Here is an 18,137-nt window from a genome sequence, read left to right as displayed (position 1 = left end):
AAACACACGGAAAAACAGAAACCACAAAATAAGGTAATTTATTAAACCTAAATGTATTAATATATTGTATATTAAATGGACTAAATATTCCCAGTAAATTACAAAGATTGACAGACTGACAGAAAGGACTCTCAGGACCCAGCTTTTAGTTGGCACGCAGCAGGTAGAGAGGTTTGGAAGTGACCCAGCAGGTCCAGAGCTGAGATTTCCAATGACCTGTTCATCACCTTCTTCCTGTCAAGATCATGCTTTCATCCAGTGCACCCAGCAGCGAGGCACTAGCCATTCCGGGGCCTAGCTGTGTGCTTGCATATTTGACTGAGGTTGGGGGCTAGAGGGATAGCCAGAGGGAATTACAAATGTGGAACAGATGAAATGTGGACTATGCTCTATCGTGTTGGAATAGAACTGAAGGTACTAGCATAAACTCATGGTTTTTTTGTTTTTGTTTTTCATTTATTCATGAGAGAGAGCGAGCGAGTGAGCAAGAACGAGCAGGGGGGAGGAGGCAGAGGGAGAGGGAGAAAGCAGGCTCCCTGCTGAGCACATGGCATCTCAAGAGTCTGGATTTAAAGGTCTTAACATGAGGGACACCTGGGTGGCTCAGTCGGTTATGTGTCTGCCTTCGGCTCAGGTCACAATGGAGCTGCGCATCGCGCTCCCTGCTCAGCAAGGAGTCTGCTTCTCCCTCTCTCTTGCCCCTCCCTCTGCTTGTGCTCACTTGCTCTCTCTCTCTCTAATAAATAAATAAAATCTTTAAAAAAAAAAAATTCTTAACATGGACGTTAACAAACTCACTCCTCATACTGAAATTCAGCCTTTCCACTAACTTCCCTGTGTGAATCTGGTAGAACATGTCATTTTGGTTTATTTGCTTTCAACAGACCAGCGCTTATCCTGTTTGTTCTAATACAGACATACTTGTTCCTCAAAGAAAAGCCTCCTCTTTAAGAATATTCATCTTTTTAATTTCACCAAATGTACCTTAACCTAAAGAAAAATAACATTCAAAAGGAAATAATGGTCTTCTTTTCACCAAATAAGGATTCAACTAAAATATGACTACTGAAGCAATTAATAAAACCCTAAGAAAACTGCTATCATCACATCTACCTAGGCTGGTACATAAAGGTTTTTTTAAGGATAAGTTGATTTATAAGAGAAAAACAATATTAAGATTAACTTTTTAACTTCCAGCTAAACAAGGGTCCTTTTTAAATTTTGTTTCTCCTGACTACATATTATTCATTATATAAGAATAAAATGACTATTTTAACTTACCATTCCACTGGAATTATTAATTCCATTCATATTAATTTTGGTTACAAATCTAACTGATGGAGGAGCTTCTGGGTATTTAGGTCCACATTCTACTTTCAGGCTATATATTCTGTTTTCATAATTTGTCTGAAAGGCAAAAAATAATAATAATAATAATAATAATAATAATTATATTCAAATGCTAATAAAGAGGAAAAGTATAATATGAATATATTTGACATTACTTTATGATCAAGAATTTGCTTTTCTACATTGAAATTTATTTGACTTATATGGTCAGAAAAAAATGGAGCAAGCACACTTAAAGTCAAGATTTAATAATATTAAAATAATTCTACAAAGTAATATCGAGACAATCAGAACTTGCTTTTTGTAGTACAAACAATGCCTATAACAAAATTAAAAGTAAAAAACAAACAAAACAAATCCAGATTTTGTTAAAAAAAAGTTTACATTGTGGGGGAGGGACTACTTGACTTGTATCAAACATATGTAAAGGTTTCCATTTGTCCAGAACAATTCTATCTATTCCTACTGTCCCAGTATTAATTATTAACAACACTTCTTCACTCTCAAAAGGGTCTGGCTGGACAATAAACTACACGGTTACTCCATTTATACAGCAATCAAAAACTTCTAGCTAAAGGGAAACCAGCATATTATACCACCTTACAGCAATAAAACAATTATTTCATGCCCATTATATTTATATTACTTCATTAACCTTGTGATTCATTAAATTCCATTTTCAGAGCTCTAACAGCAAGCTTTGTGTCTCCATATCATTTTAAAATAGTTTCTTAATTAAGAAGTTGAATATCACATTATAAAATAACTATTTTAAAGCTCCCAAATAAAATACTTCCAGATTATTTAGGCTTATTTTCATGCTATAATTAACTCTTTATCTTATGGCTTTTGCTCACTTGGTTAACTTATTAATATACAATTAATAATAGTAAAGAAAAAAATAAATGAAAAGTGACAAATTTAATACCTGTTGGTTCCTGCATAAACCTGGAAAAACAAATTAGCTAACCATCTATAAATTTCACTTACCCAAACTGATGCACAGCTTCCTTTCCCTTAAGAGCTATTCCCAAGTGGAGGTCAGATCTGGGATATTAAACTACTGTAATTTAAAGTGTATGCAACAATCTTGTACATATGATTATTAAATATTTTGACAATTTAAAAAGAAACACCTGTATAAAAGTCATCCCAGTTTAACAGCACACATCAATTAACAACATGCCCAGCACTTTGGATATGTATAGAAAGGACTAAAATCAGGGAGATCTCAAGGAAATCATCCAGTCTGTGGTTCTCCAATCTGGATACACATTAGCCTCTCTGTAAAACTTGCATTAAAAAATAATAATAGCCCCCAAGAAATTCTACAATGTTGGAAATACTCACTGTATGTGGAAACAACCAGAACTCTCACACTTTGCTGGGAACAGAGAATGGTATAACCATTTTGGAAACAATTTGGCATTTTCTTATAGAGAGAAATAAGTGTCCACCTATCCTATGATGTAGCAATTCCAATCCTAGGCATTTTATCCCCCCAAAAATGGAAACAAACATGTTCACAAAAGACTTTTAAAAGAATGCTCATAGCAGCTTTATTTCTAATAACCACAAAGTAGATAAAATCCAAATACCATGAACACATTGTGGTACAGATCCATACAATAAAATACTACAGAGTGATAAAAAGAAAGACACTCCTACCATATGGAACACACCTGAATCTGTAAGATACTGTGCAGAATCAAAAGAAGCAGACCAGTAAATATGAACACTGCATGATTCCACTTATACAAAGTTCTACAACCTGCAAAACTGCTCCAAGGTGCAGGAAGTAGTGCCTGGGGTGGAGGTGGGAAGAGGCACAGGTGACTGAAATGTTCTATATCTAGAGTATAGGCAGCAAGGTATATTTGTGGAAACTCATGGTAAGATTTGTACATTTCATTATACGTAGGTCAAAAAATTCTAAGCTAGCCTTTTGATCTAATTCAATGCTTAGAGTAAAACATCATCTAAACTTTGGACACCTTGGACTAATTTTATAACCTCTAAATTTTATTTATTTAATTTATTTTACTTATTTATTTTTTTGACAGAGAGAGACACAGCAAGAGAGGAAAAACAAGCAGGGGGAGCGGGAGAGGGAGAAGCAGGCTTCCTGCCGAGCAGGGAGCCCATGCAGGGCTCGATCCCAGGACTCCGGGATCATGACCTGAGCCAAAGGCAGATGCTTAACCGACTGAACCACCCAGGCATCCCTATAACCTCTAAATTTTAAAAAACAGCCACATCTTTCTATTATCTAATAAAATAGTAAAATAAAAAAGTAAAAAAAGGAACTAATATTTACTAAATATATACTAGTCAGGCACCTTCCTATTGTCTAATTAAGTCATTTAATCCTCCATATTTCTTTAAGATTTTATTTATTTGAGAGAGAGAAAGAGAGCACTTGCACATGCGTGAGCAAGGGGATGGGTAGAAGGAGAGAGACAATCTCAGAAGACTTCGTGCTGAGCCCAACACAAGGCTCAATCCCACAAGGCTGAGATCATGACCTGAACTGAAATCAGGAGGGAGACGCTTAACCGGCTAAGCCACCCAGGCGCCCCTCCATATATATATATATATATATATATATATAAAGATAGATATAGTATCTTCATTTACACATGAGAAAACTTGGGAAAGTTACTAAACCTCTAATGCTAAAAAATATTGCTTCAGAAAATTTAAAACACAAACATATATGGAAAAACAAAATTGCTAATCATATAAATCCAAATACTGGAATAACATAAAGAAACAGGGATCTTAATAATGCATAAAACAATTTAAAAACCATTAACCAAGTAACAGTATGGTAAGGTAAAAATTTTCCCATTATCCGAGTTAGATGTAGATACCTAAAGCTGAGGACAAACTGCTCTAAACCTGGTACCTTCTAAAGAGAAAACAACTAAGGTGAGACAGCAACCCCTGCAGGTTTTATTGAAAGGCAACTGAGGGCACCTGGGTGGCTCAGGTCATGATCCCAGAGTCCTGGGATCAAGCCCCGCATCGGGCTCCCTGCTCAGCCGGAAGCCTGCTTCTCCCTCTCCCACTCCCCCTGCTTGTGTTCCCTCTCTCGCTGTGTCTCTCTCTGTCAAAAAAATAAAATCTTTAAAAAAAAAAAAAATTCAAAAGGCAACTGAATGAGTGCACAAGGCATTCACCCCACTGGGTCCCACATGCCTCAGTGAGGAAGGTTAAGTGGAGAGAAAGCGGGTGATGCAAGGCAGAAATCACTGGCTGGCTGGAAAGATGCTGTGCCTTTTTAAGGTGCTCCCCTCTTGCCTCTTCCTGGCACCCAAAGGAAGTGAGAAGAGGCTCCAAGACCCCCACCCCCAGAAAGGGGGAAGGCCCAATGAACAGAAGCCCAGCACGGCCACTGGCGGCACTGTGTCTACATGCCCTTTTCAAGCAAGCCAGGCCCACTCCTCCCCAAGCTAGAGCAGCCTTCACTGTGCACTGGGCATAACCTGGACACAGGAGCTTCCTGCAGTTCAGTGACACCAGGAAAGGCAGCTAATCTGGGGAGCCCTGCTGGTGACCCCAACAGTGTGAGATCAAGTGGGAGCTGCTCTTCCATATTTGGGAACTATGCTATGGGACAGCCCACAGAACCACTAAGGAACTCATACACAAGCTTCAAAACATTCCTAACATTTGAAGTCCATTGGAGGTAGTGCCTGGAGAAAAACGAAATCTAAATAATTTCAAATTTATATTCTATCAAGCTCAGACTGTCAAATCTTCAAACTATTCATTAAGAATGTTCATAAATTAAATCACTTTTTTTAACCAAACATGGTAATAATGTTCACAGGCACTGAAAATCAAGGTTTTCATTACAAATACCAAGTTATAAAATACATCAATATTACATTTCCTTCCTCAACTATCTTATAGAAAAATCAAAGCAGTGGAAGGAAGTGGGAGTTTGTTAGGTTAAGTAGTGTGCTCAAATCTTGCAAAGGAATACCAGAAAATATAAAGCATACATTAATTAACTCTCTAAAGTTAACATTGCTGATTACTTGGATCCATTTTTCTTTTGTAATAATCAAGAGGAAATCTAAACTCTACCCAACAGCAAAACAGTTGAAATGCTCTCATAAGGTAGCCAATAGTATACGAGACTGAAGACTAAAAAAAAAACAAAACCTTCAAATTGGTGTTCTTGCCAGTTAAGTCAAAAACATTACGCAATATATATTTCAAAGACTCACTGCCAAGAGTGCTGTAAATGGGACCTTTGAGTAAGGAATGCAATGTAGAAAAATATTTCCCAGTCTGGAAAAGATTCTGAGTACAAATAAAACTTCATAAACTTGAGAAAGACCTAAGAATAAAACACAACTGGATCTGTTGCCAACAATGCTAGAAAATATGCAAAAATCACAGACTTTTCTCTATACTTTATTAATGAAGAAATTGAGGCCTATAGCATTTACAAGGCAAGTCAAATGTCAAAAGGGCAAATAGCAGTACGCACTCAAAACAAACCAATTTAGAAACCCTTGGTTACACACATAGCAGATTAGTAACATGTTATGTCAAAATATACTGTTTGTTCTTCCCAAATACCCCTCCATTTCCTCACCTTTTCTCCTCTCTATCTGGAATGTTCTCCATCCCCATCACCACCTTCTGAAATCCTACCAGTCAGTCCTTTAAGGCTCATTCCAAAGGCAACTTCCTCCACTGTTCAGCCTTCCTCAATTATTCCAGCTAGAAGAAACATATTCTAAAGTCCCGTAGTGAACTTTCTCTGCCATATTTAAAGTCTGTCATTTGTACTTATTTTTTCTCCTCTACTAAACTGCTAACACCTTGACGGCAATGACCATATCAATCTTTTCCCCCCAGGCCTCCATAAAATCAAGCATTATACCTTATACGCAGGAAGCATCAATAAAAGTATACAAAATGAATTAAAAGGGAGGAATTGTTTCAGTTAGAGGTGATAATTATTTTAATATCAATACTATAAAAATGCTTACTCTAAAATGACAATAAATAATAAAAAATATATAATTTATAGCACTGACCCTTGGTGGCCCAATAATCATGCCTGTCCACCTTGTAAGTGTCATATCTTCATCATCTTCGAGGCCCCAGCTAACCGTACCATCGCCTACTCCTTTTTGTCCTTCTTCAAGTTCTTCCAACAAGCGAAAATTACGAGGAACTTTAACTCCTATACAAAAGAATGTCAATGTAAATGTAAAAAGCCCATAATTACAAGAGCTACATATATTCAAATTCAGCTTTTTCCAAATTAACTTTTAGAAATTATTTCCCCAAAAAGACAAAATTCCCTTTAAGCATTCTGCTCAGAAAATGTTCAATCAAAAAACTGCTCAAAATGTTAACGCTAAAGAAAACACTGTACCAAATATTTACTGCAATACAGAACATGTATATAAATTCCTAATTAATCAATGTTATCCTGACATAAAAAAATCATAAAGAAATCATTATAAAATGAATATTTTCTGTAATTGAGATTTCTGTTCCAAGCCTAGAACAATGCATCAAATAAATGGGCAAAGACCAAAGTTCATAAAAGTTCAAATTTATTAACAAACATTCTCTAATGCTTTTTAAAGAATAGAATTATGTTCCATCTTTAAAAAAAAGCACTAGAGGGTACTATTTTTTTCTAGAATGCTGAAGCAGCCCCACCCACAGTCCCCAGTCAGTCTCCTTTCCTTTTCTCGCCCCAAACCAGTAGGGTCTTACCTCTTCCATGTCAGAACAGCGCTTAATCATCACTTGGAGAGTTCCTCCGTTGAGGAACAACTCTCCTCATGGATGTAAGTTTCCTAAGACCCACCCTTCAACTCTGGGCCCAACCTAGCAACTATTGATCCACTAGCCCTTCTCATACCTGCCTTTCTTTAGACCTCATTACCCCTACTTTATATCTAAAATCTTTTTTTTTTTAAGATTTTATTTACTTGACAGAGAGAGACACAACGAGAGAGGGAACACAAGCAGAGGGAGTGGGGGAGGGAGAAGCAGTCTTCCCACAGAGCAGGGAGCCCGATGCGGGGCTCGACCCCAGGACTCTGGGATCATGACCTGAGCCAAAGGCAGACGCTTAACAACTGAGCCACCTAGGCGCCCCTATATCTAAAAGCTTAACACAGACGTCTTGCCCTCTGCCTAGAATCTCCTAGCATTTCACAGTTTTCACTCTTTCATTCTCAATAAACCTGGTCTTTGCCACCATTGTGACCTCCAACCCCTAGAATCCAACCATGATTCTTTTAATTGACCACAACCTTTCCCAAAATTATTGGCCTGGCCTTTCCAAAGGATGGACCCTGTGGCTCCCATGTTCTCAGCAGCACCTAGTTTGAAACATCCCCCAGTCCAACCACATAAGTCTTGAAAAAATTATGTAAATGCCCCTAGAAGCCTCTCTCTCTGGCTCTGGAGCTTGCACACATATGCTTGCACACTCTCTCTCTCTCATGCATGCACACACACAATTATGAAACAGAAAGAATTGACATCTCTTGCATTTTTTTTTTTTAGACATCTCTTCTAAAGAAACTGTCATTTTGTGTAACTTCTCTCTTGGTACTAATTCACAGTAATCCTTCTGGACATACAATAAAAACACAATAAATACTGTAACTTATAAAGAACACTAGCCATTTTAGATACTATGCTTTATAAAAAAAATGCTTGAAAATTTTGGGCCACAGAAATATGGAGCGGTCATAAATTACAAGAAACAAGACTAGTCACTATTACAACTACTATGACTACTAATAACCACTTGTGCTACTTTAAGCAAATTATCCCATTTAATCCTAAAAGCACCCATTTCACGGTTAAAGGAACTAGGATATGAAAAAGTTAGGTGACCTACCCAAAGTCACACAGCTGTAAGAAGCAGATCCTCAGTTTCTAGACCAAAGCCACTTTTAACCATCAAGTTGCACAGCAGTACAAACTACGCAGGCAGGATGTGAGGGTGATCTGGCTGTGACATCTGTCACCCCACTGATCGCCATGCTCCCCTGCTAGAACCTCCAAACAAGCTCTCTAGATCCATTTGTAGGAGAATGTAGGGTAGTCAAGTTTCCAAGACTCCAGACACATCCAAATGAGGCGCTGCATACAGCAGTCTGCCTTTCTTAGGGGGGAAAAAAACCACACAGGCAGCATATTCTGGCACAGATCTAAGTTTCGGACCGCCTAAGTCCAGTTCTGCTAACAACTTGATATGTGACCCCCCCAGCCCTCTTTTCTTGCCTATAAAAGCGAGGTAACAGTAGCTCCTACCTCATGGAATCACTGTGAAATTAAACAAGGTAATCCATCTTAAACTCAATAAATGTTGACTATGATGATAATTTTAGTATTTGTTTTTAGACAGAATTACATAAAAGTTCTATTAACCTCCATCTAAGCTATGTGAGAAGAAAAGCTCTTTGTACAACCCTGTAGGGTGGACCCTAGAAATTGTATCCTAAGCTGCAAGTTTCTATTCACCTAACATTGCTATTTTCCTATAGAGTCATGACTTCTATAATATATTGCTACTGAATTGTTTTTTTAAAGTAATCTTAAATGAGTTTGATTACCCTTATCCAAGAATTATTAAATTTGCATTGAATTTTGTTGCCTCCTATTTATAAACAATTCAGTCAAGTGACCTTTATGGCCACCAAAACTACAAAGTGAACGATGTAAAATTAATGTTTTTTTTTTTTACATAAGTGCCATAAAAGTGATAAACCTAGTTACTGCTAAACTTTTCACCCTTTCTTTATATAGCTTTTTGGGGAAATAGTTCTAAGATTGATAGATCAATTACTGACAATACTAACATGCAAAAAGTTATAGCAGCTACTTTCCTTTTAAAATATAAGACAAACAATAACCAAAAAACACTGTGCCCTATTTTCAAATTCAGGACTAGAACACTCTGGCTTTATTTCACCCAACCACTAATGTCTGTGAAGAAAAAAAAAAGCCACAAGATGGGGATGTTGTTCCATGAAAACTGAAGTATTACATAAACTGCCTTCTGGATCTCTGCCATCTACGAGCCTTTTTCTATAGTTCTACTTGTCTTTTTCCTGTATGTCTGTGTGTGTTGTTTTTTAATAGTTTTAAATATTTTACTCCCTTAGTCTGGGATCGTCATTAAAAAAAAAAAATAGTAACCCACAAATCTACCCCTTTCTAGCTGAAACTTTTAAAATGCTGTCAATTTTTGGTCCAGAAGAACACCAGAGATCATCCAGTCCAAAACTTAACACTTTAGAGAAAAGAAAATTATCACAAAAAGTCACTTAACTATTTGTTAGTTGACAAACCAATTCAAAAACCCATCTCCAGGCTTCTCCACTAATCTAGTTTTCTCTTGAGTAGATTACAATGTAACCTGCACTTCTGAGGAATAACACCAAAAATATTACCATCCATTAACACAAACAACCTAGAAAACATGCTTCCAGCTTTTTAAATCTGAAAGATATCAAATTCCAAATCACCTGCCTTTAACTCCCATGATACCAAAAATAAAGGCATAAAGACTACCAAATAAATAGAATAAATCTTGCCATGCCATATTTATTAGGAAAAAAGATTTCCCAACTTTAATTTACAAATTTTTACCTTTTTCAAGTTATAGCGAAAAAGGTATAAGACCCTGAATGTAATAAATCTGTCAATCTATCCATACAAACATGAGAAACGATAACAAAGCAAATCTATCAGTTTGCAATTAATCATCTAAATTAAATAGTTCTAAAGTAACACTAAAAAAAGATGAGAGGTAGTGCAGTTTTAGAGAGGGTAGTGTGGATTCCAGTTCCAGGTGATGGTAAACAGTCTAAGATGTACAAAAGTCCCCAAAATTCAGGAATAATTATTGTTACCATTTAGTGTCTCTTCAGATTACTTTCCATACACAATATATGATTTCCGCATGTTACCAAAATGAAATGATGACTCATAGCTTTGTAACTTCCTTTTTCCCCTACTTATGAACATATTTCTATGGAAGACATTATCAAGTGCCATTTTAAAATGCCCCAATGAATAATATTAGTCTTGCTTGAGGGGCAGGAGTAGGGAGACCGGACCAGAGGAATCATCGCCTACTCAAAAATTAAAGGAAAACACCTGTAGGGATGGAGTAAACCTTTTCTGTGTTATGTGCTTTAGCTGGTCCTCAAGAACACCCAAGTCGGCCATGGGTCCCTTCCCCTTATCCTACTACGCAGAATATCTATGAGGTTAAGGAAGAGAGTATCTGGGGCATGTGTGCTGTGGTATGCAGCCAGGCTGTTTACCTGCCGCCTGCAGAGTTCTTAGGTGTGGGTTGCAACAAACCTGAGCAGACACACTGTTAAGATGGAACTCGTGAAAAGTCCCACCTGTGATTTTAGTTCTCTGGTTCTGCCCCATTTTGGGAGTTCTGAGTTCTCCTCAAACCCCCAACAAACTGACTTGATTAAAGATAACATATTTATTGAGCTCCTCCTATGAGACAAACATCTGCTAAAAGTTTTACAGGCAGAAAGTACTTCATTAAATCTCACCTTGTAAACTGATATAATATCACCATTTCACTCGGTAAGAAAATTAAAGCTTAAATTATTAGGTTGAACCTTATAAAATGAAACTGCTACTATTCAGGCATCTTTTTAACCAACAGAAAGAGTAATCTCATAAAATTCAATCTAATTATATGAGTGAGTGAGTCAGGGTTGAAGCTTAGCCATTATTCTCCAATGCCTCCTCTGGAACCCACTAGTCCCGGATGGAACTCATTTCCCTAGCTACTGCTAACTTGTCCCCAGTCCCTGCAAATCTGATGGGGATGAGAGACACACTTGGCCAACTGTGGAAGCAACTCTGACAAAATACATACTGCTCTGAACTCTCTTGAAAAGAACCTTTCCATACGTCACAGACTGGGTGTACTCAAAGCAAAACATTCCTATCCAGTGAAATAACATAGCATTTTATATTTTTCAAATTACTTTCTCATACAGCCATCTATCTGTATATAAAAGAAATTTTCTGAGCTATAATGGACAGCTATATCCACATTTACAAAGACCAAAGACATGAAGTAACTTATTCAAAACCGTAGTAAGCTAGCAGCTGAGTCAAAACTAATACTCAAATTTCCCAACACTCTATCACTGTATACTGCATCTCAAACTCCAGAAAATTTTACTCATTTTTATTTTAAGTAAGCTCTTAAGCCCAATGTGGGACTTGAACTCATGACCCCAATATCAAGAGTCACATGTTCCACCAACTGAGCCAGCCAGGCACCCCAAAATCCAGAAAATTTTTTTAAAAAGTAGGGAGATTACAGAATGTATAGAACTTAAAATATGTATTTTCTAAAAACCACTCATTGTTGAAATATGTCTTATAAACAAAGAATTTCTGTAATTTGTCATGTAAAAAATACTGTAAAGAAAATATTAAAATTGAAGTCCAAGAAATTTCTGGTTTTATGGTGCTTAAAATCATGTATTAATAAAAGCATTTATAAAACCTCTCTGAGTAATACTCTACAATTTTTCAGTAATTTAAGACTCAAATATTTGTCTGATTTTCACATTATCTTCCTTAATGAGACAAACAAAATTATGAAAACACAAAGTAGAGGAACACACATAAGGTATCAGGAGACCTATATTTTTTTTTAATAGATTTTATTTATTTATTTGACGGAAAGAGACACAGCGAGAGAGGGAACACAAGCAGGGGGAGTAATAAAGCCTAAATCCAGAAAAAGAGAAATAATAAAGATTAGAACAGAAATCAAGGAAATAGAAACCAAAAGAACAGAACAAATAAAACTAAAAGGTGTTTCTTTAACAGAACTAGCAAGATTGATACCCCAGCCAGACTTACTGAAAAAAAAAAAAAGAGAAAGGACCCAAATCAGTAAAATCATAAATGAAAGAAGAGAGATCACAACCAACACCAAAGAAAAACAATTATAAGAAAATATTATGAGCAACTATATGCCAACAAATTAGGCAATCTGGAAGAAATGCATACATTCCTAGAAACATATGAACTAACAAAACTGAAACAGGAAGGAACAGAAAACCTGAATAGATCCATAACCAGCAAAGAAATTGAAGCAGTAATCAAAAACCTTCTAAGAAGCAGGAGTCCAGGCCAGATTGCTTCCCAGGGAAATCCTACCAAACATTTGAAGAAAAATACCTATTCTTCTAAAACTGTTCAAAAAACTTGAAATGAGAGAAAACTTCCAACTCATTCTATGAAGCCATTACTTTGATCCCAAAACCAAAGACCCCACTAAAAAGGAGAATTACAGACCAATATCCCTGATAAACATGGATGCAAAAATTCTCACCAAGATACTAATAGGATCCAACAATACCTCAAAAGGATTATTCACCACGATCACCAAGAGTGGGATTTATTCCTGGTCTGCAGGGGTGGTTCAACATCTGCAAATCAATCAATGTGATACACCACAATAACTGAAAAGATAAGAACTATATAATCCTCTCAATAGATGTAGAAAAAGCATTTGACAAAATGCAAATTCCTTTTTTGATAAAAACACTCCAGAATGTAGGGTTAGAGAACATACCTCAACATCATAAAGGCCATATACAAAAGACCCACAGTGATTATCATCCTTAATGGGAAAAAACTGAGAGCTTTCCCCCTCAGGTCAGGTACATGACAGGGAACATAAACTCTCATCACTGTTGCTCAAAACAGTACTGGAAGTCCTAGCCTCAGGAATCAGACAACAAAAAATAAATAAAATAAAAAGCATCCAAATCAGCAAAGAAGTCAAACTTTCACTCTTCACAGATACACTATGTAGAAAACCCAAAATACTCCAAAAAATTGCTAGACTGATACAGAAATTCAGCAAAATCACAGGATATAAAACCAATGCACAGAAGTCAGTTGCATTTCTATGCACTAAGAAAGCAGCAGAAAGAGAAATCAAGGAATCGATCTCATTTACAACTGCACCAAAAATGAAAAAATACCAAGGAATAAACCTAACCAAAAAGGTAAAAGATCTGTACTCTGAGAACTACAGAACACTTATGAAAGAAATTAGGGGTGACATAAAGAAATGGGAAAACGTTCCATGCTCATGGATTGGAAGAACAAACATTGTTAAAATGTCTATGCTTCCCACAGCAATCTACACATTCAATGCAATCCCTATCAAAATACCATCAGCATTTTTCACAGAGCTGAAACAAATAATCCTAAAATTTGTATGGAGCCAGAAAAGACAAATAGCCAAAGGAACTGTTGAAAAAGAAAACCAAAGCTGGAGGTAAAACAATTCCTAGACTGTATTACAAAGCTGTCGTCATCAAGACAGTATGGTACTGGCACAAAAACAGACACATAGATCAATGGAACAGAATAGAGAACCCAGAATGCACCCTCAACTCTATCGTCAACTACTCTTCAACAAAGCAGGAAAGAATATCCAATGGAAAAAGAATGGTCTCTTCAACAAATGGTGCTGGGAAAACTGGACAGCCACAAGCAGAAGAATGAAGCTGGACCACTTTCTTACACAATACACAAAAACAGACTCAAAATGGATGAAAGACCTAAATGTGAGACAGGCATCCACCCAAATCCTAGAAGAGAACACAGGCAGAAACCTTGGCCACAGAAACTTCTTGCTAGACACATCTCCAAAGGCAAGAGAAACAAAGGCAAAAATGAACTATTGGGACTTCATCAAGATAAAAAGCTTTTGCACAGCAAACAGTTAACAAAACTAAAAGGCAACTTACAGAAGCGGAGAAGATATTTGTAAATGTCTTACAGAGAAAGGGCTAGTATCCAAAAATCTATAAACAACTTATCTAACTCAACACCCAAGGAACAAATAATCCAATCAAGAAATGGGCAGAAGACATGAACAGGTATTTCTCCAAAGACATACAAATAAATGGCCAACAGACACATGAAAACATGTTCCACATCACTCGGCATCAGGGAAATACAAATCAAAACCACAATGAGATAGATACCACCTCACACTGGTCAGAATGGCTAAAATGAACAACTCAGGAAACAATAAATGTTGACGAGGGCAGAAGACATGAACAGGTATTTCTCCAAAGACATACAAATAAATGGCCAACAGACACATGAAAACATGTTCCACATCACTCGGCATCAGGGAAATACAAATCAAAACCGCAATGAGATACCACCTCACACTGGTCAGAATGGCTAAAATGAACAACTCAGGAAACAATAAATGTTGACGAGGATGTGGAGAAAGGGAAACCCTCTTACACTATTGGTGAGAATACAAACTGGTGCAGCCACTGGCAAACAGTATGGAGGTTCCTCAAAAAGTTAAAAATGGAGCTACCATAAGACCCAGCAATTTCACGATTAGGTATTTATCCAAAGGATACAAACATAGTGATTCGAAAGGGCATATTCACCCCACTGTGTAGAGCAGCAATGTCCACAATAGCCAACCTATGGAAAGGGCCCAGATATCCATCAACAAATTCCATAAACAGAAAATATGGTGTATATATGTACAATGGAATAGTACTCAGCCATCAAAAAGAATGGAATCTCGCCACTGGTAACAACCTGGAAGGAACTAGAGGGTATTATGCTAAGTGAAATAAGTCAGTCAGAGAAGAACAATTATCATATGATTTCACTCATAGGTGGAATTTAAGAAACAAAACAGAGGACCAGAGGTGAAGGGAAGGAAAAATAAAATAAGATAAAAACAAACAAGGAGGCAAACCATAAGAGACTCTTAACTACAGGGAACAAACTGAGGGTTGCTGGAGGGGAGAGAGTGGGTACGTTACTGGGTGAGGGGCATTAAGGAGGGCACTTGAAATAATGAGCACTGGGTGTTATATGCAACTGATGAATCACTAAATTCTATCCCTAAAACTAATAATACAGTATATGTTAACTAAATTGAGTTTAAATAACAAATGTAAAAAAAAAAAAAATAGGGCACCTGGGTGGCTCAGTTGGTTAAGCGACTGCCTTCGGCTCAGGTCATGATCCTGGAGTCTCTGGATCGAGTCCCACATCGGGCTCCCTGCTCAGTGGGGAGTCTGCTTCTCCCTCTGACCCTCCCCCCTCTCATGTGCTCTCTCTCTCTCACTCTCTCTCAAATAAATAAAATCTTAAAAATAAATAAATAAATAAAGCTCATTAGTGGGAAATTTGGCAGAATTTGAATAGGGCCTATATGTTAGAAGTTCTGTATCAATGTTCATGTCCTGATCTTGGAAAATTACATTGTTGTAATGTAAGAGAATGCCTGGTTTTAGTAAACACATAGCGACATATGTAAGAGTGAAGAAGCATATGTCTGTCACTTATTTTCAAATGGTTCAGAAAAAAATTGTCTGTGTGGGTAGGGAAGGGGAAAGAAAGCACATATGCAAGTACACATAAAAACGTTAAAATATTAACATTTGATGAATCGGGGTGAAGGTATTATATGGGAATCGTTTGTACTGTTTATGTAATGTATCTGTAAATCTGAAATTATTCCAAAAGAAAAAACTAGGAAAAGAATGTACTTTTCAGTTAATGGTGTTAGGACATTTTATCTATATGGAAAAAATTAGATCCCTATCTCACAGTATACATAAAAAATAAATTCTAGGCAAATTAAATGCTAAATATGAAAAGCAAAATATTAACTTTAAGAAAATATAAGGTATCCTTATGACCTGAGATATAAAAAAGAATTTCTTAAAAGTAAAAAAAAAAAAGCAAAACCAAAGGACTGATAAACTTCACGAAATAAAAAACAAGTTCAATGAAAGATAAAAGATGAGCCACAGACTGAAAGAAGATTCGAGTAACATGACTGGCAAAATGTTACCATCTAAAATATAGAGACCAGGAAAAGACAATTATGAATAAGAAACTCCACAGAACAGGAAAAAGGACTGAAAAATAAACATAAAAAAAAGATGCTTAACACCAACAGTAATCAGGGAAACATAAATTAAAACCATAATAACTATCCCCCAGATAGACAAATATTAAGTCTCACAATACTTTATTTGATGAAGACGTAGAGAAAAGAAGCTCATTCAATGTTGACATGAGAATAAACTAGTACAACTACTTTGGTGAGCAAACTGGTAATATTTAGAAAGATCCAAGCATAGGGCTGAAGAAATTCATTTGAGTGCTCAGAGGAAGACAGGAATAAGAATGCTCACTAGGCATTATCTCTAATAGTGAAAACTTAGAAACAACCTAAGACTAACAAGGTATAATCAATGACACAAGACTACTGCAATTACAGTAAAAGAATTAGAGCTGCAAGTATCCATCAATGCTAAAGTTTTTAAAGCACACTATTTAATGAGTACATGGTTTGTTTTGCAAGTTGAAAAAGTTCTGGAGATTGCTGCAAACAACATGAATATACTTAACCTTACTGAACTGTACAGTTAAGATGATAAATGTTATGTTATATATATTTTACAATTAAAAAGAAAAAAAATGAACCCCTCAAAAGCCATATAAAAATGTCTTTATACTGTTCCTGAGTACACACATATGTAGCAAAAGTAGAAAGACATTTGTGCAATATATTCCAAAATGAGAATAGCAGTCATCTCTGGGCAAAGAGAAAGAGGCCTAGGACTTGGAAGGATACTGATAATATTTTATTTCTTCAAAAACAACCTGAAACAAGAATAATTTACTAGAATTTGAGAGAGCTTTTTTCCTGCCATTTAAAGTCTCTTTAAAAAAGGAGGGACATCACCAAAAAAAAAAAAAGAGAGAGAGAGAGAGAGAGAGAGCGAATGGTAGGCAATGTTTGGGGACAGTAGTTGAGAATGAATGAGCAAAGAGCCAGATACGGCCTGGAAGGCAGGGCTCAACAAAGAAAGGGCAGGTGCACTTGCTAACTCAGACTTTACCTGCAGCAAGGGGTGGGGTTGGGGGCGGGGGTGGGCAGTAAGCATTAACTCCATTGATAAGGAAAGAAGAAAAGGAAAATAGCATCAGTTGTGATGAAAGACCAGGAAATGCCTCAACTAAGAAAACTGTAGTTCATTTTATTGTAATCCTGTAATTTTATTTACTTCCAATTAACCAAAATCAAAAATCAACTACAAGCTAGAAACTATGTGACACAAATGGGATCTAGCACTGACACAGTCCCAGCCCTCTTGCAGCTTACAGTTTAATAGGGGAGCAAGACACAGAAATCAGAGTATGAGAAGTGCTACAGACAAGAAGGAGCAACACAAAATTTTCATTAATATTTTGCTCTACCCAGAAACTAGCCAGGTGACTCTGAGCAAATAGTGTTTTTTATACTGCGTATTTCAGTGTGAAATGTGGAACTAAACTACATGAGTGATGTACAACCTTTTGTCCATCCCAACAAATCTCAATGACCAATACATAAAAGCTTACTACAGGAAGGAATCCACCAGTGTAGGGAGAAAAAAGAGGCAACAGGAAGAAGACATCCTCTCGCCTTTTTTCTGCCCTCATCTCCATTCTCTGGTTCAGAATCCTTCCTGAACCACATTTTTTCCAAATTTAGGATTCTTGAACTCCATGAAAGCAAGCTATCAGAGATCAATTTTGAAAAAAAACAACTTACCTATATGATTCCTGAAACACCTTTAAATCAAAGATAAAATGCAGTTTTAGTGTTTGCAATTTATACTGCTTTACCTTCTAAAAATTCATGATTCTTTTACTAACTTGCAATCAAAATA

General features: G+C 36.6%; 1 protein-coding gene across 2 annotated transcripts in view; it reads right to left on the bottom strand.

The window, feature by feature from the left end:
• UBE2V2 (ubiquitin conjugating enzyme E2 V2) overlaps window positions 1-18,137 on the bottom strand; it is a 40,849-nt gene that overhangs the window by 8,170 nt on the left and 14,542 nt on the right. For both annotated transcript variants that reach the window (XM_025870585.2, XM_073892759.1), the window contains exons 2-3: window positions 6,411-6,559; window positions 1,282-1,407 (exon numbers count right to left, since the gene is read on the bottom strand). In XM_025870585.2, the coding sequence (XP_025726370.1) occupies window positions 1,282-1,407; window positions 6,411-6,559 (275 nt within the window). The remainder of the gene's footprint in view (window positions 1-1,281; window positions 1,408-6,410; window positions 6,560-18,137) is intronic.

The sequence above is a fragment of the Callorhinus ursinus genome, unplaced genomic scaffold (assembly GCF_003265705.2).
Source record: "Callorhinus ursinus isolate GAN/ISIS: 27379988/994484 unplaced genomic scaffold, GSC_fseal_2.0 scaffold5, whole genome shotgun sequence".
NCBI classification, from domain to species: domain Eukaryota; kingdom Metazoa; phylum Chordata; class Mammalia; order Carnivora; family Otariidae; genus Callorhinus; species Callorhinus ursinus.
This window is presented reverse-complemented; position numbering and strand designations above follow the sequence as displayed.